General features: G+C 36.6%; 1 protein-coding gene across 13 annotated transcripts in view; it reads left to right on the top strand.

Moving 5' to 3' along the window:
* The window catches only part of MAGI2 (membrane associated guanylate kinase, WW and PDZ domain containing 2), a 708,943-nt gene that overhangs the window by 484,673 nt on the left and 196,690 nt on the right, over positions 1 to 27,580 (top strand). For all 13 annotated transcript variants that reach the window (XM_014255224.2, XM_088054941.1, XM_005526021.3 and 10 more), the window contains one exon: positions 92 to 171. In XM_014255224.2, the coding sequence (XP_014110699.2) occupies positions 92 to 171 (80 nt within the window). The remainder of the gene's footprint in view (positions 1 to 91; positions 172 to 27,580) is intronic.

Here is a 27,580-nt window from a genome sequence, read left to right as displayed (position 1 = left end):
GCAATTTTGTTGGACTAACCCTTTTTTCTTAAGGAATAAACTTGATTCCTTTCAGTATGTGTCTGCTCAGAGTGATCTCGTTTCTTTTCAGCCATAACACAAAGACAACATCATGGCTGGATCCACGACTTGCGAAAAAGGCTAAACCTCCAGAAGAGTGCAAAGAAAATGGTAGGTGATTAAGTTTTCCTTGCTGTTCAGAGGGGATTTTCCTTTGTGTGTGTGTGTCTTTCAGTTCGTACAAAAATCAGGCATTTGGGGGAATGATGAAAGGTGCTTAATTGCTGCTTTGGTTAGAAGCCATAAGTGATACCAGTTCTCAGTGTGCCATGTGTTTCTGCTTTTTATTCCCCTTTCTGATGCTATCCAAAGCTGAGGATCACAAGTGTGTTTTCTGCCTGTTGTGTGTGTGACTCCGGGACTGACCCTCTCCCTCATCTCCTACAGAGAACTTTGGTCTGCAGAACAGAATCCTTTTCAGATTCTGAGCTTTTAATCTACAGGCGATTCAATGCATAAGGGAAACTAGCAGCACCGTGGGAATATGAATATTGTTTGATTTGTATTTAAAGGTACAGTGCTATGCTATTTAGTAGCCAATTTAAACAAAATAGTGTCTGATAAAACAGGGTGTGGGAGGGAGAAAAGAGATCAGTGTCTGTCAGAGTTCAAGGCTGGATTCGGGGGGTGCTACATTGCTAATGCTTTAAAACTTAAAAGCATACGTACTGCTGAGGATGTTTAAAGGAGCTGGAGCTGTTGTGCAGGAGAGATTATATTGACAGATTCAGAGATCTGAAATAATACAAATAATATGAGTACAATTTCTAATTTTTCTCTGGTAAAGTTTATTAGTAATCAATATCATTTAATAAAGTCAAGGCAAGAATGTGTTGTAATTGATCTGTTTCTGATATGGGGGTTTTCTTTCATTGTTTTATACTTCCATGTCAGTTCAATTAGTCAGCTGTTAAGATTTCTAAAGACATCTACTTATTTTATTGTTGTGAGATACAGAGCATTAAATGCATGCATGCTATGTGCTTTAATTCAAAGCATTTTTAAGTATTTTAAATATATTCATAAGTTTTCATGTACTGCATCTGATTTATTTTAAATTTTGCAAAATACATTCATTTGGTTAATGTAAATACTATTAACAGAAAGGAAACTAAGGGCTGATTAAGAGGTCACTGTGGAGTCACTGGCTATATGAATTGCAGGGTCAGTGGTTTGGTAAAAAAAATGTTTCTGGGTTGGATTTTTTTGTAAATGGCTTTCTTTTGAAAGATTGCTATATTCCAAAAATCACTCCTTTATTTCAGCAGCAATTCTGACGTTCTCTTCTGACATCAGAAATTACATGTCTGAATGATTTTGTGATGCTTATTCTAGCACGGACAACATGAGCTCCCAGACTAAATTCTACAGTGATTACAATAGAGGTCTGATACTGAAACAAAACAAGGGCACAGGAGATTAGATTTTTAAATCTCTCACATTACTTATATGAATCTATTCCTTAACTGGCTTCTTAGAAAATGCTAGTGTAAAAAGCAGGCACAATATCTGTGGAGTAACATTGCTCAGAGGTACTTGGAGTAAATATGTGTTGCTTTTTTTTTTTTTCCTGTTAACTATTGTATACTGATATCAGAACAGCACTGAGATATTAAAAAATATCTAAGTATCTGAAACAATTTAAAATGAATATCAGTGCATTAAAGAAATAGCATTATTTTATAGTTATTTGACTACTGGATTACTGAATCACTATTGTATGCTGGGTCATGTTGTTCTTTTAAGGTTGCTCAGCTCATTAATGCAAAGTACTTGGAGTGATGCATAAAAGACTTTAGGGAGGGATTTTCTATTCTTACAGTGATTGTTCTTCCAACATCCTCCCTTTTCTAAGGTTCTTCTGTTTTTCAAAATTGTCATTCGTCTTTTTTTTTAAATCCAATACCTGCAGAGGAAAAAGTTCTTAAAAATCACTTATATGCCTTAAAATGCTTATACCTTGTCATGGAGGTCCAACTCAAAGGAGTTTGCTATAGCACACAGGGATCTGAAATTTTTGTTTAAATTTAATCTGATTTCAAGAATTAATTTCAGCTATGGCTTGGTAAATTTTTTATACCAAACACCTTTTCTGTTACACTTTGTGTTTTATTCTGGCACACTTTACTCAGAGATACAAAATTTTAGAAAGACATCAGTGTTTAGATAGGAAATGATACTTACCTTGATGCTTTCTCACTAGATGCATAACTCTTGCACTGGCATTCATTTTGTCACATCTGAAACTCATATTGATTCTCTGAGATACATTATGATGTCTTTATCATCTACCAGATTCTGCTATCAGGTTTTCACTGTGAATAACCCAACTTTAGTATTCTCCTTTCAGTGCAAATCCTGCCAAGTCCTCCTTCTTCATTCTGCCACCAGCATGCAGTTTCCACACCAGACAAGGTCCAAGCAGAGTAAAATATCAGAGTCCTGATGTTCTAGGCTGTTCTAGAACTCCCTCTGCTCCAGGCATTTCCTCTCTTCTACTTTTTGCTCTTCAATACTCCTTTGACAAATATAATTTCTTCATTATCTCTGGCTTCTGTAGCTGCAAATCCCCGTGCTTGATCATTTCCTTTCACAAAATCTGAGTCAACCTTCCAGCTCATCCCTCCTCTTGAAACATTTTCACATGCTTTTGCCAAGAGATTGACGATCTCTACCAAGTCAAGCTTTCTTCACCTGCATGGTGTAGACTCTTTCTGGTTTTTTTTAATGACACCTACTGCTCTAAAGCCCTTTGTAGGTCAGGAGATTTTAAGTGCTGATCTTCATTTCTGTCTCTATGTCATGGAACTTTTGTGTGAGTTTCAGCAAATTACTTTGACTTATGCTTTGCCAGACCTACTTAGGTGGCAGGACTTTAAAGCAAGAACTGCCTCTTCTTCTCTGTTTTTATGGTGCCAATCTGAGTTTCATAATAGCAAGAAGTAATAGCTGGCAGTTCTACAATAACAGCTGCAATCTTTACACATTTCTGATCTCCTCCAGAAAATCTTGACCTTAATAGAAATAATTGGCATTTCACTGCCTGCTGAAAATATAAACTAAATAATTTGGTTTTCCGAATTTAAATACTACTTTTAATTATTTTTTTTCACATCAAAATTGGTTAAACAATTATTATGTGTAGAGTAACTAGAGAAGTTATAGTTCTGCCCCCTTTACATCTGTGAGCTAGATTCCCTCATTGCTAAATTTCCTGTAAAGTCATATAACGTAGCAGATTCACAGGCTTTGCATGATTGCTGGTATATTATGTGAGTGGTCTTCTAACTGAGTCTGTTCTTCAGGAAAGAATATGGAGAAGAATGGCAAGTCCCATAAGGCAGTAAGAAATATAGTTTAATACTGAAAGGCAGCTCAGCTGTAATGACATGAAATATCAGAGGGTTTAGAAAGTTCATTTTTCATTAAAAAATGAAGCAATTAATTTTTTCAAATTCTTTAATTCATTTTAGGGGACTTTTATTCTGGAGAAATATCAACAATTTCTTCTGTTTCCAGTTTGGGGATTAAACTGCTCTTGAAATTTCCTGGGATCAGATATGTCAAGTTTCACTTATTTCCTCTAAAAATTTCACTGATTTCATTACTAATCCATCCTAAGCCATAGTGTCTATCACTCTTAACCCTCCTTCTTTTTATGTCAACCTTCTTTCTCCTATCCCCTAGTTTTCAAATACAAGTAGGCCTACAACTATAAATAAAACTTTGATTTCACCTAGCATTCATCTGTCATCTCTCTTTCCATCTCCTCTACACCCACCAACTTGACTGCAAAATATAGATGTTTGTGTAGGGTGAGCCGAGTTGCCTTTATACTTCATTGACTGCAAATGTCAGCTCAGCTTTGACACTTAGAGGACACAGACACCTGATTCACCTGTGTAAACACCTGTATACAGACAGACTGCTGCATTTCATTGCCTTCATGTTGAACTGAACCCCACCCCATCCCATTTGGCTGGGTTATGTATCCCCATTCCTGCAGTCACAGGTGGTACCTTTGATGCTCTCACTGCCCCACACAGCTCTTCTGCAGAATTCATCATTGGTTACCTGATTCCTTATATGCTGTAGTAAGATGTACCAACCTTTCATTTTTTCATTTTATAGATGCTTTGGGGCACAGGCATGCTGGTTTTATGGGCAAAGCATTACTTCTTGATTCTGTTACACATATTTCTCACTGGAAGCCATGTAGTGAACTTTTATCTTACATGGATACTGGTTATGTTTTCTGATGCCTTCTAATGGCAACTTGTAGAGGGTAAATACTTTCCTACAAATAGGTTTTTATTCAATTGTTTTTACTTAGAACTCCCTTTTGCAGATTATTAATCCCATTTTAAGTATTATTTAACCAGTTTTGTAATGGAGCTGGCATTACTTGTAATAATATTGATCACAATGATTTTTTTTCTGTCATTTCTTGGCATATTGAACATGGTTTTCTCAAGCTTGCATTTTCAATTTTGGGTTAATTAAACCATGACAAAATATCTTGAACTGTTATGACCTTTGGAAGGGCATTTCATGCTGGCAACACCATCTGGGCATTCATTGACCCAAACACCATTCCACACCAGACTCATAATAATGATAATAAAAGTAAGAAAAGGGCCACCTCATTAGATTTTCTTCCTAGGAGTTCACAAGACACTTCTCTGGACAACTGGTTCAGTGACACAGCTTATAAGAGTAATTCTTCATTCTTGGATAAGTTTCAAGACAATCAGCTGTCCATGTGTACATACCTTGGCTGGCTGTGTGCCGGGCAACATTCTGGTATCTCCCTGGGGGAGGTCCTGCAGAGAGTGAAGCTTCCTTGGAGGACACTCATCAGCGTCAGAGATAAATCCTTTAAGCTGTAATGGACTACTAAGTATTATTTTGCCTTCAGAACCATTACAGCTTCTCACAGTCTCAGCCACAGAAATCCCTACAGAGTGCTAACACTAATCTTAAATAGAGTTGGTAATTGCAAGGAAAATAAGTAAAAGTAGAGAAAAAAACCTTCTATTTTCCTTCAGTATTTAGTGAGCACTTGGCTCTCTTGCACTCACTGCTCCCACTACTCACACAGATAGTGCATTTAAATGGGGAGATGCCAGGGACACAGAGGCATCCCACAGCTGCCTGCTGTCACAGCACACAGCCTGCAAGCATCCCCGTCTTTGGAGGTTTTGGCAACCCACAGCAATGCTTCCAGCAACCTGAGGGTTTTAGAGGTTGCTAAATGCAGGTTGAGGAAGTTACTACCTTGTCCCATGGTCTCTCCTAAGGAAAACCTCAGGCTTTCATTCTAATTGCTTCATGAAAACAAATCAAATTTCTGAGTTTTATGAAAGAGGGTCATGTAAACACACCTTTCATGTGCCTGTGAAGCTTATTTGCTTGTAAAGTGCACTGAGATTCACAGCTGGAAAGGTTCATAGAGATATGTAATATTATTTTTGCTAATGGCCCTTTATGTGTAAAGTATTATAACATGTCTAACAAATGCCCCCTGTAAGGAATACAGCATGTTCATCAGTGGTGTAAGATACAGTGAATAATGCATTTTCTAACAGCAATAAAGGTTTACTATTATTTTGTAAGACTTTTTCAAATTATAATAAAATTTCAGAATAAAATAAACACATTCACTGGTGACATACCCCAAAACAGGGCCAGCACGCTGGAGCTCAAATGACAGTACAGTTTAAACTACAGTGCTACGAAAGGTGGTCCAAGGCTACACGACCACTACAGAATGGCTATGGTAGCTTGAGTTCCTGCTGGAGCTGCTGAAGCTACTCACATCCAGTTTCTGAGAGCATCTCTCTTTCATTTTGCTGCCAAGTTAAATGGCTAAGCTTTAGTAGTTTTCAGTTAGAATGTGTAATGAAATTTATAAAGGGAGGGAGATTTTGTAAACTCATCAGGAGAAACAGGACCAGAGTTTTAACAACTCACATCTTTAATGAGCTATAAATTGGATTCCACTCACCACTGAAGCAAGTAGCAAAATTCTCATTGGCAGCATGAGGTTGGCTTTTGCCACTAAAATACAAACAACCTGTGCTGTGAGAATAGAGGTGGCCTGAAATATTCATACAAGGATTACTGAAAGGAGTGGTCCTGTCTTTTCACACAGAAAATAATTCACACCACCACATTATGCAAAGATCAAGGCCTTGATGCAGTAAAGAACAAAAGGATGAAATTCCTTCTGAAATATGCACCTTGTTTAATCATAGGTAGAAATCAACATACATGGTTTTTAATCTTACTCTCTCCATAGCTTCAGTCTCTGACTTCTAAATGACAATGAAGTGTGATAGACTTAACAATGTGGGGCTTGTGGGATTATATCGTTACAATGTCCAGCTACCTTTGGCTTTATTATTCCTCCTCCCTCTGATTTTCTATGAAAGCTCTTGTTTTTAACAGAGATCATTAATGAAAAAGGAATTTCAATCTTCTCCTTTTAAAAAACTATTCTTCATAATCATCTCATTTTGAATTTCATCAAGAAAGTCAGAAATTTTATCAAATTTAGTAGCCAAAAACCAATTTGGTGTTCTTTGATGGAAATTTTGACTTGTTACAAAGAGTGGTTGGCTATTTCCTGGCAATCATTTTGAAGTTCATTGCTGCCAAATAAATACAATGACTTGCTAAAATCTCTGGTAACACTTGTTATTTTGCAGATAGCTTTAAAGGTAGAGTATTTATCATTAATTCAAACATTCCTTGACTGCTCTTTGCTTACAAGGCATTACAATTAAAGGGAATATGTATTCAGACCTTTCTGTTCCATTAGCAGTTGAGCTTCACAAATACAAGTACCTCAGGGTTTTGTCTTAATATTAAGTGAATTCTTTGTATTTTTTATTTCCATTTCTTTCTATTTTTGCAGTATGCTTTAAAAAAGGTCTCAGTTATTTTCCTTTTGTGACACCTGGTCTTTGACTCCAGCCTAAAATCCTGAAAATGAGTGCTGGAGTCCCTGTTAAATAGAACTGGGAAATCCTGTCTGAGCACAGATATCCTGTATTCAAGATTTGACAGATAATGCAGCGCTTTAAAAAGCCTATCTTTCATGACTAATACCCTCAAAGACCCAGAGGCAGATAATCACTGTCTGTGGGACAGAGGAGAAAAAACATGGTAACATTTCAAGTTTTTTGAGATGTGTATCTGCCTGAGTGGGAGGAAGGCACAGGCACTTAGTGTGTGGATGGTGGATATTGCAGAGCTGTTGGGAAGGGAGGAACTGCATTTGCAGAATTCGTAGTAGAAGGCTTTGGAATAGGATAAGTGACTATAAAAGGTGGAAAGTATAAAAAGCAGAGATGTGAAGAATGTGTTGCTAGCTATATAAAAAGATATTTGGATTTTGATGTCTTTAAGCATTAGAATTATTTCAGCACAGAAACATGAGGGAAAAGTATCTCTGGATGTGAGGAAATCCTGAGACCTAGTAAAAGGACTGATAAGGGAAACAGGCAGGATTTTGGAATCCTGACAAGAAATGTTAGAATTTGTTTCTATTAAACATCAAACCTTTATATGTAATTACATTCTAGAGAATACAGTGTAATATTTCATCAAAATAATAATTTCTGATTACACATTCTGGTGAAGCATTGGATCTTTTTGTCTATGCAACTGTAAAAATTAAAAGGCCATAGAAATGCAGAATGATTCCAAATGAATGTAGTCACTTGCTACAAACACAAATGAGCCTTACTTACACATCAATATGTGCATATTTCTGTAGCCATGCAGGCCAGATTCTGGTAACTCCTGAGACTGGGAGGTTTCCCAGGGATCTTCCCCTACAAAGATGAAGCACCCGGCTCTTCTGTTGGATCCTCTTCCTATTGGTTCATGAAGAAGGGGAAAAGTTTCATATGAGGGGAAAAAAGTCATATCTCACTATCAAAACTATTAACAATAGCTCAAACTAGTAGTTTTGCCTGAGAAATTACCTAGTCTAGGTAACATATCACTACTGATAACCTACATCTTTCCTATACTGACACTGCAATGATAACATTGTTCTGCTTCACTCTAGAGGTAACAACTTCTTTTGTCTGCATACTTAAATGTACTGGACATTGGACTTTGTTTCAGTGTACTTCTGCTTAAATAGACTGAAAACTTTGAGAAATGTTTTAATTGTAGAAATATTTATTTAATCTTTCAGCTCTGACATGACGGTGAAGGACAGGAATTTCTCTGTCAAAAAGTTTTGTTGTTTTGGAAGGAGGGAGCAAAGGGAAAAGAAGAGTTGGATTTATATTTTTAAAATACTTTTTCCTCTTTCAATCCCTGCTGGATTTCTCTTATCTATTTTCTTTCAAGTAGTCTGTGAGTTTTCCTTTTCACAAGAAAAATCTTTGCCTAGAGAATTTAAAGTCATAGTTTACCTTCTCTATAACAGAATATTTACTTGAGGGAGCATGGTTTTTCCTTACAGAGGAACACAATTTTCACTCCTTTAACAAAATTGCAGTCATTCCATTTTTCCAGTGAGAGAAATAGAAACATTTGATCCACATCTGAAATTCCCGTTCTTTCTGTTCAAAAAGGTGTCTGGAATAAGTGTATATCACTTTCATAATTAAACAATTATTATAATAATTATAATTATGTCTGCCACTGCTCTCACAGGATGGCCCTCATGCTTTCCATGCTGTGGCTTTTGCTTGACCATTATCTTTTCTTCAACATAGGTGATGTTTTTAGAAATTTTTACCCTTGGACAAAGGGCGGACAAAGTCAGTTTTAGCTATTTTGGGACTGTTGTATTTTATTATATATTTTGTTTTACTCAGATATTCATATTTAAAGGGTTTCTGTCTTCAATTGATCCTCTGCTTTCTTCCACTGGACAAGAGGAATTATTCAGTTTCTTTCAGCTATGGAAGTGGGAAAGGACTGCCCTCATTGGTGATTTGGGGCAGATGTTTTTGTAGACCTTTCAGTCTCATCACTGTTTATTCAGTGGGTTTAGTGGGAACCATTAGGCTGTTGCCAGTTGTAGCTCCATTAGTATTCATTAAACTTGCCATTTTTTTCTGGTGGCCTGCTTTGTTCAAAGATACAGATATTTTCTTATTTTCTAGCCCTCAGTTCTCTATGGTCACTTTCTGTGGTATGGTATTTCCGCCTGGCCCTTGTGTCCCCACCACTATTTGGCTTACTTTGTCTCTCCATAAGTCAGTAATAAGCCTATATTTGCAAGTTCTGCATTAATATACAAAATCATAAAATGTTGCTCTGGTGAGTAGTGAAAAATGGTATGGAAATACCTTAGAGTGTGTATCTTCCAAACTATTAAACACATGATGTTTAACACATACCTCTTCACAACATAGGTGACTTTCAAAATTCTTTGAACTTTCTGAGATTGGTCCCCTTCCTGTCTCTTTTTTAAATTCTTGAAGGATTTTATCAGTTTTAATTTTGTCTCATCATTCTTTTGTTCTCACTCTTTCCTATACTGTCTGGTCTTATGCTGTCATATTTAGCATCTCCTGAGTAGTTTAGAGTATTCATTAAACATGGGTGTTAATTTTTGAAAAGTTAAATTGTAGTTTTGGACTTCTGTTGGTCTAGTGAAAAGATCATGGCAGGTATAACAGTATTGCTTTCTATACTGATTGCTGGAATTTGCACAACAATTTTTGTTTATAAAATTCCTGATTGCAACTAGAAGACATTTATTAACATGTAAATTTCTTTAAATAAATTGAACAGGTAATGCTGCATAGAAGAATATAGTCTTAGATCTATTTCAGTAAATGGTATTTCATTAAAATTTCATAATGCCCAGCTTAAATTCTATATTGTTTCAATAACTGAATCTAATACATGGTTTAAAAAGTAGAATTTGGTCTATCAAGGAATAAAGGCAAATAATATTTCTCCCCCTAATATTAATCCTGCAAGAAATACAGTTCTGAGGTTAAGGAACATTTGCCTTAGTAAAGAAATGAAGAATTTTTTCTACCTGCATTATCACTAGGTAGGCGAAAGCAAAATTAGAATAAATTGTTATGGATAAAGAATATTAAACAAACTTTAATCTCTTACTTAAGCTCAAGTAAGTTAATAAGTGACACTACTACAAGAGAAGGCAGAAAATCCTCTTGTTGCTAATTTTTTTAGATTAATATTGAAAGAGCCCTGCTGATTTATTTTTTGTTTAGAGAAGGCCAAACAAACACTTAGCTAGTGAAAGGTGATAGGGGACTTCTTCAGAATCCACTGAACGGCTTCTGTTGAAGAACTTTGGATTAGGCGGAAAGATTATATATCTATAAGGAGGATTTGCCTTTTTCTCAGTGTAAGCTTCCGTCATTGATTGACTTGAAGGGCTCCCTATTCAGATGAGGAGTGTGCTTTTTGAGATTTTGTTTATGCAACACCAAATATTGTAATTACATCCTCATGAATATTCTTTCCAGAGAGAACAATGTGCATTCTTGTGGCAGTGAAATCCCCATTTAAAATGTGTGTGCCAGCAGTGGTTATTCTGGATTGTTTGTGCCTTTGTGATACACTTTCCTTCTCTCACTTCTAATTGTTTTTGAATGACTGTGGCTGTGGTCACTGTCAATTTAGGACTGATGGGCAAATTGCATGAGTGTTCCCATGATTACTGGGACACTCACAAAACTAAAATTAATGCCACCCTCACCCCCCCACACTTCTTTGCCAACCATCATTTCTGAGATTCTGATCTGATCATGATTCCTTCATTTGATCTTGGAGTTCAAAAAGTGTAATAAATTTTCTCTCCTTGGAATAATCTTTAGTAATGACCAGATTGATAGAGAGCCCAGCTAGAATACTTAGTGTGTCAGGGTATTTTTTGTTACATAGTTCTCAATCTAAGAAAGAGATATAATGGCAGATTCTTATTCCTTTTCTGGGATAGTAAACGTTCCCCATTATTGCCACAGTAATTAAGTTAGACATTGTTGTTAAAAATAGAGAAGGCTTTGAAACCTCAAAAAGAAAACCTTTTAAATGTTTGCCTGGTGGAAAGGTGGAGCTTATATTTATATAATGTCCTTCTTTGCAAAATAAAACTTGTGTTCCCAGGAAGGTTAATTGTGCTATATGTTCCTGTTGCATGTGCAGTGTTACACAGAGGCAGTGAATTTGCACATACTTCAGAGTGCATTTACTGTTATTTATTTACTGTGGTTCATTTAATATTTAAACTTTAAGGCAATAGTGAGAGCATGCTCATCTCATCCTATTGACCTAATCTAGCTGTTTCTACCACTCTAATCACCGTAACTTCTGAGCTGCAGGTTCTGTGTTTTGCTACGTTGCTCTCCTTATGTATGCAGATCTCCCACTGATGTTGCTGTAGGGAGCTGTATAAGATAAGAGGAATATTGATATTCATTAGTATCACGTGCAACTGAGAGATGTTTGAACTGGGAATATTGCCCTTCAGCTTCACTGTTGTACATTGCCTTTCACATGACTCAGTGCCCATCAGCTGAGATTTCAAAGAGACTTGAATTTGAGGTTGAAGTAATGCTGCCATGAATTTGATCCTTCTGAGAACTGAGCCACAGCTTTTATTTTTCAAACATTATGTGTAGCCAAATTCTATTTCAGCTTTGCATATATTCATACACACCAAGCAAAGCAAGATAAGCTTTAAACTGGTTGAAAGAACTTTGGATTTCTGCTTGGAATTTCTCCTTCTGTGTAATGTATTTCCAACACTGTAAGTCTTTGAGTTTAATGCCAGAGATATATTTTCTGCACTAACTTTAAACATTGCCTTTGGGAATTGCTCATCAAAGAAGTTAAACTAAAAGGATAACTGTGATCAGGTGTTCCTAGGCTGCTTCATTCATACAATGGGGATTTTTGTCATGCTGTGATGAGAGTCCTTGATGAGAGATGAGAAATACCTTGCTATTGTTAAAACTAAAATTATGTATTCCTATCTCAACTTGAATTTTATAGAATGTTGTTTTTGTATTGGGCTTTAACATAGTTTTAAGTTGTATTTTTTTCTATGTAAATTGTTTCAATATAATTTTTTTTTTGGAAGATACAGGAAATCAACTCCCTCAAACTTTCAGCACCAGAGTAATGCACTAGGGCTGTCTAAAAGCAGCTCTATATATTGCATTTCTTTCAAGCATATTCAGTGCTGGTTTTTTCATGAAATCTGGTCAGGGAAAGTATAGTCCTACAAAAAGTTTTGATAAATATCTGGATTAGGAGCTGTAGAACTCTTTTTGGTCTAAACTTATGTGTGGTATCTGACCAGAAAAACTAGACACACATTCTTTGAAAGCAATTTTTATTCCTGAATAAATTAAACATAGTTTTCTTTCCATTTTAGCAACCATTTATGTTGTTTTAAAAAATAATACATTATTAAGTGAATTAGGGCTATTTGTTTATATTAGCTTGTTAGATTTAGAAACAGAATTCTGGAGTCTTTTATTGTGATTCTGTAGCTGAAGGAAAGTTGAATCTTATGCTGAATAAAGATAAACTCCTACTTTACACGTAGTGAGGACAGCATAATAAGAGCACAAAATCTGTTTTACTGTCTCAGAATAGCTCTCTGTCTAACGTGTATCCTGTCTCTAAGTACTGCTTGGAGCAAATGGTTGAGAAAAGGCTACAAGAAACAAAGCAGGCATAATCTCCTCTTGCACCTTCCTACTTTTATCTTTCACTATGTTACAGAATCTTTGAGCTGGTGATGGTCTCAGGATCACTGTGCTCTAACTGTCCTTTTAAATGTGTCTAATTCCTTTTAAGAGCCATTTAAACTTTTCCACCCTCTGGGAAAGGTTTCATGTACATTATCATATCCCTTTATGTGATATTTCTTCAGCAGGAGAACCCTAGACCACAAAATCTCACATTGGCAAATGAGGTCTTCCAAATCTCTGGCAGCATTATCTAACCCCCCCCAGCACCTCTGCAGGTTCTGCTACCTGTTTTTTGGTTGAATGACCAGAACTACACACAGAACTCAGGGTATAATTGCACTTTTGATGGCATAATGATGTTCCCTGTTTTAGCTTCAGTTCCTTTCCTGACATTGCTGACATTATGTTTTCTTTTTGACTACCCATGGGCTTAAGCTGGTGTCTTGAAGATCTTTTCTGTATGCGTTAATACCTACTTTAGAGCCCATCATTACGTATGTGTGTATGCACAGTTAGCATTCTTTTTTCGCTTTCTGCATTTCTTTGCATTTATGGAGATTAAAATTAATCGTCCATTTTAACACTCAGTGTTATGAGATTGTTCTTCAGGTTCACACAAGCAGTTTTAATTTGATTTTCTGGAATAAGCTTTCTGAGTCTTTCATCAATATCTCAAAATCAGAAAAGTGACTTCAGAATCAAAAGATCTTGAGAAGGAACGTGTGGCAATTTTTATTTACCTTCTTTATGCTTGATCCCTTAAGATGATTATTTGCGTAATTTTATTCATCAGTAAAATGGACTAAATCTGTACTAAAAGAGCCAGAAAGAGAGTTAATACAATCATCTTGTTTCTGAAAAGAAGGCTTTAGGAATGCATGGTAACAGCAGCTCCATTTAATTAGCTGAATTTAATTACTCCACAGAAACTAAACCAGCTGGCCCAACTTAGCAATGGAAAAGTGGGGTATTGAAATCCAGGGCTGGACACCAGAGACTCTGTATCTGTAGACACCTCCAAAGAGTGTTTCACCCCACCTTTAGCATTTATGCTAAATGAGATGGATTTTCCTTCTGACACCCTTGTCTACCCAGGTGGATCTGAAGGGATCAGCAGGGATCAGCCCTGGGTGAGAGTGACATGGAGGTCTTTGAAGTACATGAGATGCTTTTTGCTTCAGTCTCAGCACACTCCAGGAAAATGCTTCCCCTTTTTACGTCCTGAGGCAGCTAGGCTGGGGGATTGACAGAGAAATTTATTTAGTGTGGGATGTCCAGCAAAACTGGTCTGACAGAGCAGCAACAGCAGGCATTACATTTCTTTTCTTCTGCCAGACACATCGAGCCTTTTACGTGTCCTTTATTCCTGTGAAACTCCCGTTGATGCTGTGCTACTGAAGAGCTGTGTAAGAGGTGGACAACAACCAGATTTTCTAGGGAATAGGCTCCTGGCTTCACTTCATTGCTTTGAGAATGTTTTCTAGAATCTACTAGGTAAGGAAATAAAGTTATGGTCAGATAGAGCCTGGAGTCACAACTGTGTTCAGTTAAAAACTGCAGGGAAAGGGGAAACTTCCTAATATATATATCTATATACATATATATACACACAAAACTTTTAGTTTCAAAAATAATTTTCCCTGGTATTATCTATCCATCTAATGGTTTTGAAGAACTTGAGTAAAAGGATAAAAACTGAGGCTAAGTTTAAATTCATTTCACCCAAATTTTGAAATGGGATGCATCAACACTGTAGTATCATTAAAAATGTTACACTGTTTTTCAAGATTAACCATTTTAAGAATTTCAGGAAATAATACATGTAGCTTTAGAAGATTTTGCGAATGTGTTATATCTACTAAGTAACCTTAAATAGCACAGAGGATAGGAAAAAGAGAACTTTGCATTAAGGGAACCTTTTGAGAAAGAATGCTATTGTTAAATTGCAACTTGGTGACCCAGTACCTGGGTTATTTTAGTTTATTAAGAGTATATAATACTCTAAAATTCATATTCATTTGTGATCTACCAGCATCACAGCTTAGTGAAACTCTCCTATAGCTTGGTAAACTGCAGGACACTGCATCTGTGAGTTTCTGAATAATTTATCTGAAGTAACGAGTATCATCATGTGACACTGTATCAAAGCAACTGCTCAAGTAAAAGCCAGCTGGGTACAGCCGTTGTATTTCAAATAGCTGCTTGAATTGTCTCTCTGGAAAAATTAGAGAACATAATGAGCAAAATTAGAAAACCTGGGGAGCAGCCTCCATGGATACCTATTAGCAAGAAGTAATTTGATTAGTCTGAAATCTGTGAAAGTTCATTATTTACAAAGCTTTGTAGTGTTATAAGAGAAGTACATGTCTACAAACACAAATCTATTTATACAGCATGAAAATATATAAAGTATGAGATGAGTACTAGATGTACCTATTTTTCTGTATCAGCTTTATGAAACACTAATAGAATATTGGCTCAAAATCTAAGAAGGACTCAGTTTGTGCCAAACAGAAACTTTTGGATTGTTTCCCAAAAGGCTTTCTACAGTCTCACTAAAAGTAAAGGCTTCAAACACAAGATCCAGGAGAGGCTGACAAAAGAGATTTGCTAAGGAAAGATGCACAGCTCTGTTAAGTATTAGATTGATGCTTTTGTGAGGCAGGTCTATTGAAAGTGCCATTTGTACTCGCTCTGCCTGATGCTGACTAGGAATACAGAAACGTGACGGGCAGCACTGAGAGAAGGACAGACCTGCAGAGTTTTCAGCACAGTCAACTGAGGCTGCAGCTGGTCTGCATCTCTCAGGATCAAGCCCTGCTCTAAACATTATATCTGATTTTACTAGCTTGTCTCCTAGTAAATCTATCAGAGTGGTTTAACAATGAAATAATTTATGACGCCTTTTGGATCCACAGTTTTAAATCACTAAACCAATTTGAGGATCTATTTGTGTCAATGGCTTTTGCAGCTATGGCTAATTGTTTTTTTTTTTCTGAGAGACATGGGAGAAATACTGCTTCATAAGGTTGTCATTAGCCTGAGAAAAAAGAGGTCATTGATTAGAGGCATGAATAGAATGGCTTGTAAGCCAAACTACCAGTTGGGGATTCCCGAATGGCCAAGGGCACAGCCTGTCTGATCTTAGCAAAAGTCTGCATTGCAGTGGAGAACTCTCTAAAGGATGCATTATCTTGTGATGTTGACCTTAAATCAAGTATTTTTTGGAGGAAATAAACCAAAAGGCTTTTATATTTATAATATGCTAATTCAAATATGATCCAAAACCAGAAAAATTCTATAGCAGTTCACAGTGACAGGCATATTTTTTATATATATTTATGTACATGTCTGCAGTATATGAAAGCAAGAAAAGGATCCTTCCATAGTACATAAATGTGAATACTGCATCATTATTACACAGCAGTTTGAAAGGGGAGGACTGCATAACAATTCTCATATATATACTAATATAAAGCAGTGACACTCTTAAATTGTAAAAATAACCAGGAAAAAAAATATGTACATTGAGAGAGTGCTTTTGTTTCTTTTCATTGAAAGATATTTTTTTAAAATATTCTTTTCAAATGATAGTGCTGTTTGACAGACATTAATAATGACAAAGTGGAATCTTTAGGTATCCAAAGACCTACTGATACTCTGTTAAAATTCATTTTTCTGAAAACATCATACAAACATTAAATGTGTATTGGAAGATTCTTATGATTTATTGAATTTTGCTAGCTAATATCTTTCTAAAGGAAAAGATAATAGTAAATTCCCTAACCTTAATGTGAAGTGGCCCATTCCACATATGTGTACAGAAGTGTGCATCACCAGTACATCAACTTGTTTACAATTTAATGGTGAAAGGTAAAATTAAAAGAAAATAGATTCATAAAAACAATTTACAATATTTACAGGCTGAATGAAGCATTTTACTATTTTTTTCTTTTTTGTTTTTTGTTGTCATAAAGGCTAACTTAGTCAAAATGAAAAGGACAAAACCAGTCTCTTTTACAAAATCTAATCTGACCTACAGGTTTTGGACCATTAAAGGAACATAGATGCTTGTAGTGAAGTCCATGCTATTGTAATTTCTAGAATGTTGAATTTTTAATGATTCTAGTTAAATTGTTAAATCTGTGATGAGAAAACAGAGCTTTAATTTAGCCTTGTGGATCTGATCCATTAGCCTTTTAAGAGAGCTTACATCAGCTAGCCATCAGTAGCACATTGTGGCACCCGAACTTTCATTGAAATCTTAAAATTCATTTGTCAAATTACCAGTTAGCATAGATGGACAAAGCTCAATAACACATTTTGAGGAAATACTTTTACAGGAGCTTTAAGCACACTGTCCCAAGAACTACAGAGTATCCTGCCCCAAAACTTGCCTTTTCTGGAAGATCATGTTGGTAAGTGGTTCTGCAACACCTCTGTTGGAGCACACTGTTCTGCAGAGAGCTGCTATAGTGATTGCTGTTTGAGGAGCTTTTACCTGTTTTGTTTTCCTCCTGAATCCCACCATTGGCACTGTTCTGTACTACCTCTTTTGTCAATAATTGGATTCTCTGATTTCCACTCTGTCCCCTGTAAAGGCAAGGCAAAACAAAGAAACAACATAGTCTACTGGCTACTGGAATTTTTAGTGTTAAATGCTCTATCACCACTGGGCTGAAAATTGAGTTATTTATTATCAATTTAAATGCCATCCTGGAGTTCCACTACAGTTAGCGCTGCACTACTTTCATTATAAAATCAATTTCCTGGAGATGCCTATCTCCATTGGTTTAATATATACCACACTGAATGTTGGCATACAGGAGCTGGTGCTCTTCCAAGGTAGAAGTATTGACTGCTGAAGAGGAGGTGTAGTTAAAATAGGAAAAAGCAATAGATTTTCCATGTTTCAGACTGGCTGATGGTCTCCAAGCCTAAAGGACACATCTCACTGATTTTTTACTTAAAAGTCCCCATTCCCTGTTTAGCTGTTGGGGAGCAGCTCCCATTCTATCCTGTCTTTCAAGAAGTACCTTCTGATTAATCCCAGTTGTCCCTTTTCTCTCACCTCTCAGCTGTCCTTCAGTGAGTATTTTCCCAGGGATGTACTCTAGAGTCCAGCTTCAGTAACCTCCACTGTTCCCATCCTGACACCACGGAGGACCAGAGCTCTTCCTGGGGTCACAGGTGTGGGCTGCCTGCCTCAGAGGGACCTGTGTTTTCCTGTATCTGTCATTTCTATCATTGTAGGCACTCCCTGCCCTGCCTAGGGGAGCTGCTGTGCCCAGCTCTGAGCAGCCAGGTTTGTGTGCTGCCAGCAGAGCACAGCAGGCTCAGCCACCCTGTGCTCAAAACCGGGTCACCTGCATCCTGCAGATTTCAGACTGGGAAATCCCCAGGGCAGCAGAGGATGTAAAATTTATTCAACATGGAGAAGTTTATAGCTGCCTTTGCTTATGCTCTGGCAATGTCACTGCAATCACAAGGTTACAGGAACAACAAGGACACTACATCATGCTATTAATACGTCTGGTTTGGGGCTTTTTTAAGAGGATTTTGCAGCTTTAACAGTTTTATGTGCCTACAGATACTCTTAGTCATGGATTTATTAGCATATTTTTTCTCTTCAAGTATTATTAGATATATCTTCAAAAACTGTGTTTAAACTTGTCTCCTTTGAGGTAATTTAATGTGTATTAAAAGCCCAACTTTTCTTCCTTTAGACTACAGGCCTACTTCAACTCTTCAACTGTTTATCATCCTCATAACCTTCCTTTACCTCATTTCTATTCATCCTATTTCCTTTTCTGTCTCTCTTCCCCTCCTCACCCTTTAAGTGATCTTAGCAGATGCTAAAGATTCAGGCTGATAGCTGTGCAGATACAAACTCTTTATTGGACTTTAAAAATGTTGTTAATTCAAGAGTAAGCAATGTCAGTCCTATATCACTGATTATCTGTCATGGACTTTACCCAGGCCCCTATTTAGAGAAAGAAAATCTATACACCATGTTCTTTGTCTTCCTCAGTGGTGACTGCTGAAATATTTGCAGATTGATCACTGATGATGAATTAGTTGTGTGCATTAGGTGTGTGCTACTCTGCAGCGTGTCACTGTGTCAGAAGCTCCATGTTTGATGGTGTTTGGGCTATTAAGCAATTACAATCATGGTTATTTAGTATTTGCACCACATAATGCCCCAGATAACCCACTATAAATGAATCACTAAAAGCACAAACCTGAAAGCCACAAATACGGAGCTAATTAGAAAAAATACTAGACAGAATGAAAAAGGAATGAAACAGGCTTTTTAATATATATATATATATAATTCATTTAATTCTCCCCTAATTCCCTCTTTTTTAAATAACAGTTTAACATTTACATATTTTCATTTTGCTGTGTATCATAAAGCAGGCCCATTTTCTCCTGCACTTTTTCTTTTTTAATAACTTCTGCCTATGTCTTTACTTAATTTTCTCTTTTATTTGTTAAATTCCCCTTTTCTGCATATGTGTCTTTTATTTAGGCATTTTCCCATCACCCCTTTTTCCTTGGAGTTTATCCAAACTCTAACCCCCTATTTCTGTAGCCTGCCCTTGGACTTCTGTCCAATGTAAATTGTTTTGTTCTCTCTGTAATTATTTTTTCCCCTAGATTCTGGTTGGGGTTTTTTGCCTTATCAAGTTCCTCAGAGAGAGGATGTGTTCGTTAGACAGGCAGCCATAAAATCCTTCTGTAGGGACTGAGGCTGCATGTTTACAGTGTTGGGAATGTAGAGTAGATTTCCACTCAGTGGACCAAGTTAAACTTGGTTTGAAGGACTTAAAGGAAAAAAACTTAAAGGAAGATTTTAGTTCTGCTACTTTCCCATTCCATCATTTCAAGGAAATGTTTTGGATTTAGGGTATATAAAGCTAACAAAAACTTTACCACTGTTTATCAAGCTACATAACTCTAGTTTCAGGATCACCTTTGAAGAAAACCTATAGTCTTGTTCCAACAAGAGATAGATGAATGCATTAGTGCATGAAGATAACCCTTACCAATTCCTTTTATTTGTTTAAAATACCTGTTGAAAATCATGACTAAAAAAGGCATATATCAGCCTAGAAATCTGAAATATCAGTTCAGAAATCCATCACCTTATTCAAATCAACTTTTCAGGCACTTAAGTTATTACTATACAAAATTAAAAATACAAATTTAGATTTAGAGCTTGGCAATTGGCAAAAGTGAGTCACCTGCTTGGCTGTTATGTAATGACATGTCCAAAATTAGTGAGCTGTTAAATTAAACCTTTCCTGTTATAATGCTGATAATACACTAATATTTGTGTAAATTTGCTGTGCAGTCTGAGGAGGTGGGGGGAAGTGATGCTTGTATTATATTTTTTACTTTTAAATTTTTTTTGCAACAATTTAATTCTGCACGCACTATCATCTTTTACTGGAAAGATTTACTTTGCTGTCTGGTCCTAAACTCTAGCTAGCCCTGACCATGGAGTCCTTCCTTAAGCTCATGTGTATCACCAGTTTAAAGTCTCTTACATGAACTTCCTCACACCCAAGCTGCAGTCTGAACCCACATATGCTTTTGTCTTTGCTATTCCAAAATGCATCTTGTAGCTATTGTCAGACTTTGGGGGGATTCAGTAGTAGAAAGCTGCTCCAAAATCTTTCTGGTATTATGAATAACACTGTTCAGCAATATCGACCTTTTCATTGTCACTTAAATTTGGGCTACTCAGTAAATGATCAGTTTCAGTCACTTAAAAGTGCAAAAGCCCTATTCCCTAAAGGAATTTAGTTTATTCCTTTACAAACCTATTCCTGCTAAAGATGCTGAGATATTACTTGTTAAACTTTGCACCTGTATGGGGGAAACTGTTATCTGTCAGAATCATGTCAGAAGCCTCTGCACAAGCAAAGATTTGGCTGTACCTTGAGTTTCTTCTTAGCTCTCCAGGAGGGCCCAGTGCTTTATTCTCTACAGAGTACCAAAAAATACAGTTAGGCAGGGTGCCACCTTCCTGAGAGAAAGGACTTCGTCAGATGATTGATAAATGCATCCTGGCATTAGGAAACAGTTTTATTAAGTGCACAGACAGGACATGTTTTGTCATCTCTCACCTAGACTTGCAGTACAGACCCGTCCTTAAAACTTTGACAGAGAAGTGCAGAGACTTTTGAAAACCAGGCCGTTTGTACCAGGTTCTTTATCATGAACTCTAATTCAGTAACTTAGTGTTCATCTGAATGCATACTACAATGAATAGTCAATCATTTTTCATTTAATGATGTTACATGTCATTTTTCCCATTTGCCACTTGCAGCTGGCATTTTTGCAATACATTTATTTTTCAGACATCTTCTAGTGAATCACCAGATAGAGCAGCTGTGACAGCTATCCATTAATTATATCTCTGTATTAAAATCTAATGAAAATCTGACTTTCAAGGGAAAGTCTCCGGTAGTGCCCAAGTAGCAGCAGCTAAACCAGCACTGTCTGGTAGTTGAATTGGTGGTTGATTAAATATTTGTATGGAGATTCACATAGCTGTATTAACCTCAAATATTATTTATGAACAATTTGCCTTTGGGATTAGGATGAAGAAAAGCAATAGAGTTTTTATGTCTCAGTAATAATTAGTATTGCCTTGATGCACATTTGCACTATGCCAATCACAGGCAATCCAAAATCATGTGTGCCACGGCCTTTCCCTTGATTTAGACCAAGCAGAGCTTTTGTATTTCAGATATAGGAAAGTAGATAAGCTGCCTTATTCTATCTACTCCAATTTATAAAAAGTGGAAAGAAAATAATCAGCAAGGGTTTAGAGGTCTTTTAAGATACTAAAAAGTGAGTGATGTGCAAGATGGAAGCAGCTATTTGGCTTCACTGGAAGTAGAAACTGAAATCAGAAGGCAATACGTAAATGCGTTCATAATTTTGTCTCACAGCTCTCTGTGCTCTTGTGGCTCCCCATTCAATATCTGACTTGTGTGAAGTCAGCTAGGATCAGCCTGGGGACACAGTGTTAACCCAAAGGGCAGACTCTCCCTGTAGGCTGGGGCTGGAGAGACCTCATAAGCTGCAGCCATTCGAGGGGGGCAGAAATGAGGGGAGTTTAATTATGCAGACACCTACACAAGGGATGCTCGGGTCTTGGAGGGATTCCCAGGAAGATACATAAAAGCCCAATTCAGTAGGTTTCTATTACAATCTCATTCAAGAGTCGATAGACTGAAGCTTATGCTGGGGAGGAAGACCTGTTTCATTGATTACTAGAACTTTCTCATCATCTGTTTTGTATGATTCTGACCTTTTCCTAAATGAAATGGAAACTTTTCAATTTTCTCATTGAAAATAGACACAAGAGCTGTCAGCAGGATCCATAGACATACCATTTCTGTCAAATTTGTGATTTTCCTGTCAGTTTTTTCTTTTTGTTACTGGTGTGCCATAATGCTGACAGCTTTTATTCTTTGAACAAAGCCTAGCAAGGAAGTCTCTGTTGAAATGTGATTATTCCTTTGACTGACATAGATAGGGACTAGATGTTCCCACTTCTGATTCTGTAACCGTGCTCCTAAAACTGTCACCCTTCACCTTGTTGGGTTTTTCAGATGCCAAATATTTTCTAGGGTCTGACAGAATTCCAGAGAAAGTGCTGCTGTGTTCCTGCTGAAATCATCATCAGACATCCTGTGTATTTCAGCTGCAGTGCATTCAGACATAGATTTTTCCTTGCCACAAATACAGAATATTGCTTCACCTTGTAGCAATTTTTATCTTCATCAGCCACAAAAATGAGCTTCACTGTGGCTACATTTAGAACCTATTTCTCTTTAAATGCTAGCCTTTTTCTATTTCTTCTAGTGGGAAAAGGTGAAATTAGTATAATATATTTATTGCCACCAATATTAATACTCTACAAGAAATAGTATGTCTATCAGTTCTCTTGGAAGGTTTCAGGATGCCCCAAAGCCTAAACCACAAAACATTCATCTCATCCATTATATGGTACCCACTGGTTTTGACACTGTAGGAAACACAAACTTCATTGAAACAATCTCTTTCAGATATGAACATGGCCATTAGAAGGATATGATTTGCAGCTCATTTGCCCCTAATATACAGCCACTAATTTATGCCAGAATTGTAACTAATACTGGTCAAGACAATCACTATAGTGATTACATGTGGCAAATACAGTTTCTTGCTACTAGCTTTCAGAAAAAAATATTTATAGTGTATTCATAGTCTTTCCAGTTGATTTCATAGGGTTTATAAATAATCCCCGGCCTTCTTTGAATATTTTTAGTATTTAGTATCTTAACTTGCTACGCTCCTCCTTTAGATTTCATCTTCATCAAAGAAGCATTTATGAGTATGAGGTACCCTTTCACAATTCCTTCCATGTTCTTTAGCTTGGATGAAACAAAATGCATTCTGTAATAAAAGACATACAAGAAAAATTACAAAGTGTTTCTAAATCCTAGTACTGTCAATGGTTTTGAAATAATGAAAGTAGCATTATTCTTAAAATTAGTTCTCTCTTTTTTAACACTCTGTGATTCCTCTGTCTAAAGAATGAATCCATTCCTCTGCATTGCTGCTGTTGAACTGTGGATAGTGTTTCCACAGTCAGCTTTGTTAACATTAAAATACATGTTACATGGGCTGTTTGGAGGTGATAGAGGTCCTTTTCCTCTGCAGTCTCAGAACCCCAAATCTAATCAAGTCATAGAAGCCCTGGGGAAAAGGCCAGGATCCAGTAGTGCTAGGGAAGATGATGGACAGCAACTGGGTAAAGGGCAGTTTATTAGTTAAAAAGACCTCCTGTCTTATTTTTTAATAGTTTCAAGAATAAAATTTAGAGCAAAAACATTGAAGGACTTACTCTAGTTCAGAAAAATTAAAATAGACTTTCCACTGTAAATCTTCTAGTGTTCATTTTAGATTTTGAAATTTGAAATCTGGGGAGTTTGCAAGGTAGAAAAAGAGGCCTTATAACTTTTCTGTAGATCAGTTCATAATATAGAGATTGGAATTTTATGGAATTGAATGGAGTGTACTGAAGGGAAAAAAAAAACCACTTGCAAAATAATACATAAATAGATACACAATATTTATGTTTACATATACCAAACAAAAGATCAAGCTATTTGTCCAATTGTGCAGGAAAAGCTTTCTTTTGAATAATGAAAAAAAAAAAAAAAAAAAAGAAAGAAAAAGTAGAAAAAAAATAATTCTGTTTTCCTTTTTTTTTTTTTGTAAAAGTTAAAGAATAGTTGTTTTTGGTTTATGAAACCAAGACAATACTCTCAATACCTTATTTTTTATTCCTGATCTTATTGTTGAAAATGCTGATTTTATAGAAAATTTAGTATAATTTACCTTTTGCTGTGGAATTGAAAATTAGTGGGTTTAAAGGTTTTATGTTTAATTGGAAATGGCATAATATTTTTTTATGAGCTAGTTTAATTCTGTATGCACATTCAATTTTTCAGATACTGTTATAGTTCTACCATCCTGAGCTGTACAGAGAAGGCAGACAGCTGGTAGTTCCTGCTGTTTGGATTTTCTCTCTGGGGCAGAGCACCTTGGAATGCCCAGTGAACATTGAGTACAGAGATACTGACAGTACCAGGTGTTTAAACCACATTGTGCATTCTGCTCTAAGCACTGTATGCACAATAATAGATTCTGTAGCCCTGAACAACATGTTTTCTTAAATCCTGCTTTATGGACCTAGCTCTCCATGCCTAGGCATAAGGGATATTTATTTCATAACCAATGCTTCTAGGTTTGTTACACATCACAACAAAAGAGAATTCTTCTGGCATTATAAACAGCCCTGGTTTAAGCAGACATCAAAACCAGAAAGTTTTCTATCTGAAAAGCACGCACAGTGGACTTCTCCGTGAAGAATTCAGTGTGTTTAAAAAATGTGTATTTGTTAAAAACACTGGGAGTAGAGTCTGCCTTGAGAAATAAATAAGTGGAAATAACTGGAAATGGAAAACAAATCCTGTCTAGTTCCTCACTGTGATTGTTAGCACTTGGTGGTATGCCATGTTGTCAATAAGAGAGAAAAAAAAAATTAAGTAAATGCATTACAAGCATTACTGCTGTGATCTGGTAGACTTGCTGTATTGAGTTTTGCAGTCTTTATTAATACACTTCACAAAGGATAATGGTAATATGCTGTCTGAACTTGTCACTTAGGAGACTAAAACAACAGATAAGAGACCAAATAAGAATTACAATTTTCCCTGAGTGATATATGCCAATGTTTCTGCATTATTAGCTAATCCACTAAGCAATAGAAGCCATCTTTCTTCACAAAAATCTTGTCTTTGAGGAAATATTACTGATTTACTGTTCCAAACAGTAAAAAATAAATCAAGAAAAATGCTCCGTAATTTTTGGCTAAATTTGAATTTAAAAGGGGGTGAAGAAAAATAAGAACATTATGAAGTACAAGCACCTTGATTAGAGTTGGTGTAGAGCTGTTTGGCTATGCAGCCTTAAAAATCTGTAAGTCTGGGTTCTCCACTCTTGCCGTATAAGACATGTCAGTGAGGGATTTTTAATCTCGGTGTGAAAGGTGGTCCTATAGATTTGTTAGAGGACACAAGATTCAGGTACTCCTGACCCAGTGATAATATCTGCTGAGATTATGAAAGAGATAAGAGACTCACCTTGAATTCTGTAGCATTTATGGCACAGGTAAAGGCACAAAGCCTACCCATTCCAGTACACAGGCTGAAGTAGTGTGAAAGAGCTCTCCACCCATTACAACATATTCAGTACTCCAGTTCCTCCCTACAAATTGGGATTTATTCAGAAGTGGCTGCAAAGAGAGTAGAATGACTGACAGGCATCACTAGCTCCTTGTCTGTGTTGGGCCCTCATTTCTCCAGACTCCAAGGAGTGAATTTAAAAGACTTGAGGAAAGCAGTGCTCAGCTGTAAGGATCCAAATGCTGCACATTTTCCTTTCTGGACTTCTTCCCATCATCTATATACCTTTCTCACCCCAGACTGAAATATTGATGGCTCAACTATACGGCAATGAGAAAGCAACCTGAGTGCCAGGGGACAACCAAATTCACTCAGCAAACTAGATAAGGTTTATGGTAATGTTGTTCAGTGTTTTAACAGTCTCTGCAACTTAGCCACAGCAGGAGACTCTATCACTGTACAGTAAACAAGAGCTGATTGATTTTGTAATCTCAAGAGGGACACCTGCCTTCCCATTTGACTAAAGCTCTCATTTCTTTTGCTCTAGTAAATCTTACAAGCTAGAGAACAAACAGCATTCTAGTACTTCATACATTTAAAAAAAGAAAATCCATTTCCATCTTCCAGAGGACAGAATTGTAGGTGCAGAAGGTCAGCAGTGCAAGTTCTCAGGCACTCTGTTGCACCATACTCTTGATAAAGAGGTTTTTCTTTTTGATGCAGCTGAGACAATTCTGGCATCTGTCTGGTACTCCTGTCTTCCTCACTGCATGCATGTTCCTTTTGTATAAGTCTATTTATGTGAACATTAGGAAATAATTTTTGTAAAATCAAATGAAAAAGGAGAAAACCAGTCTGCAGGTGATAGAGAGTAGCATAAAATTTATGCATTTAAGAGTAAGCCCAGTTTTCCATAAATTATTCTTCATGTGTTTAGAGCCTTCTCATATTACTATCTTCTCTCCTTTTTTGTAATTTTTTTTTTTTACATACTAATTTTGAAGGGTATCCCTGAAGTTTTTTAAAAGGCATGTAGATGTGGCACTTAGAGACACGCTTTAGTGGTGGACTTGGTATTGCAGAGGTAATGCTTGGAAATGATGATTTTCAAGGTCATTTCCAACTTATTGGAAAGTTGGAAATTGTATGATTCTATGGGCCTCTTGAGGCCAATAAAACTGCCTCTTATGGCATGTGCCCAGAGTTTAGAAAGGCCATTCCTGTTGCATCATGCCTTTTTAATGCTCTGTAATTATCAGATGTTTGGGGTCTCTTTGCAGTGCTGTGCTATCTTATAATCTAGAAATGTGTTTCTTCCATTATTTACTGTGACTTTAAAGAAAATTAGAAGTCTTCAAAAAGACTACAAAGAATAACTTTACAGTAATTCTAATTCTGGGGGAAAAGTGTCTGTTTAATTTTCACACTGAGGGAGCACCTTGTTTATTTCTAAGGAGCTGAGAGCTGTCCCAGGAGTTGTGGTGTTGGATGGGAGCTCCCAGCACATTCCTGAGTCCACAGGCACCAAGCTGGATGCCTGCTGAAAACCCACACACTACTTGGGAAACTGGGCTGTGGGGGAGTTTGCACAAGTCAGTTTTTAAATTCAATGGACTCTACCCCTTCACAAAATTCAAAACTAGTCCTAAGCCTTGTTCTGTTCTCCAGGCTGCACCCTGGGCCTTTTGCTGTCTATTTGGAGTAAAATCCCAGTGCAGGTTCTGCACATCACATATCCCAACATGAATTTCAGTTCCTTGTAGAATTCAGGTGGAAGATGTGTCTCTGAAAGCTCTCGGTAAACTTATGTAGCTCTTACATTCACAATTGTGCTCAAGATAAATGCATTCAAATAATAAAGAGATTTTTTCCAAAATTAAACACCCAGGGATGAGGAAACACCAAAATTTAAGCAGCATTACCCACTCTAGTTCAATCCTTTTAGTGTGAATCAATGGATATGTTAACTGCATGAGTTTATTAAAAATAATTCCTGGTCTCAGTATGGCTGACACCCAGCACATAAGTTTTATATTAAGCTGTTAAAAATTT

This window comes from Pseudopodoces humilis, chromosome 5 (assembly GCF_049639895.1).
Source record: "Pseudopodoces humilis isolate 2021_Gansu_Grassland_sample_001 chromosome 5, ASM4963989v1, whole genome shotgun sequence".
In the NCBI taxonomy this organism is placed as follows: Eukaryota; Metazoa; Chordata; class Aves; order Passeriformes; family Paridae; genus Pseudopodoces; species Pseudopodoces humilis.
The sequence above is the reverse complement of the archived record's forward strand: the minus strand, read 5'-3'. Positions and strand labels throughout refer to the sequence as shown.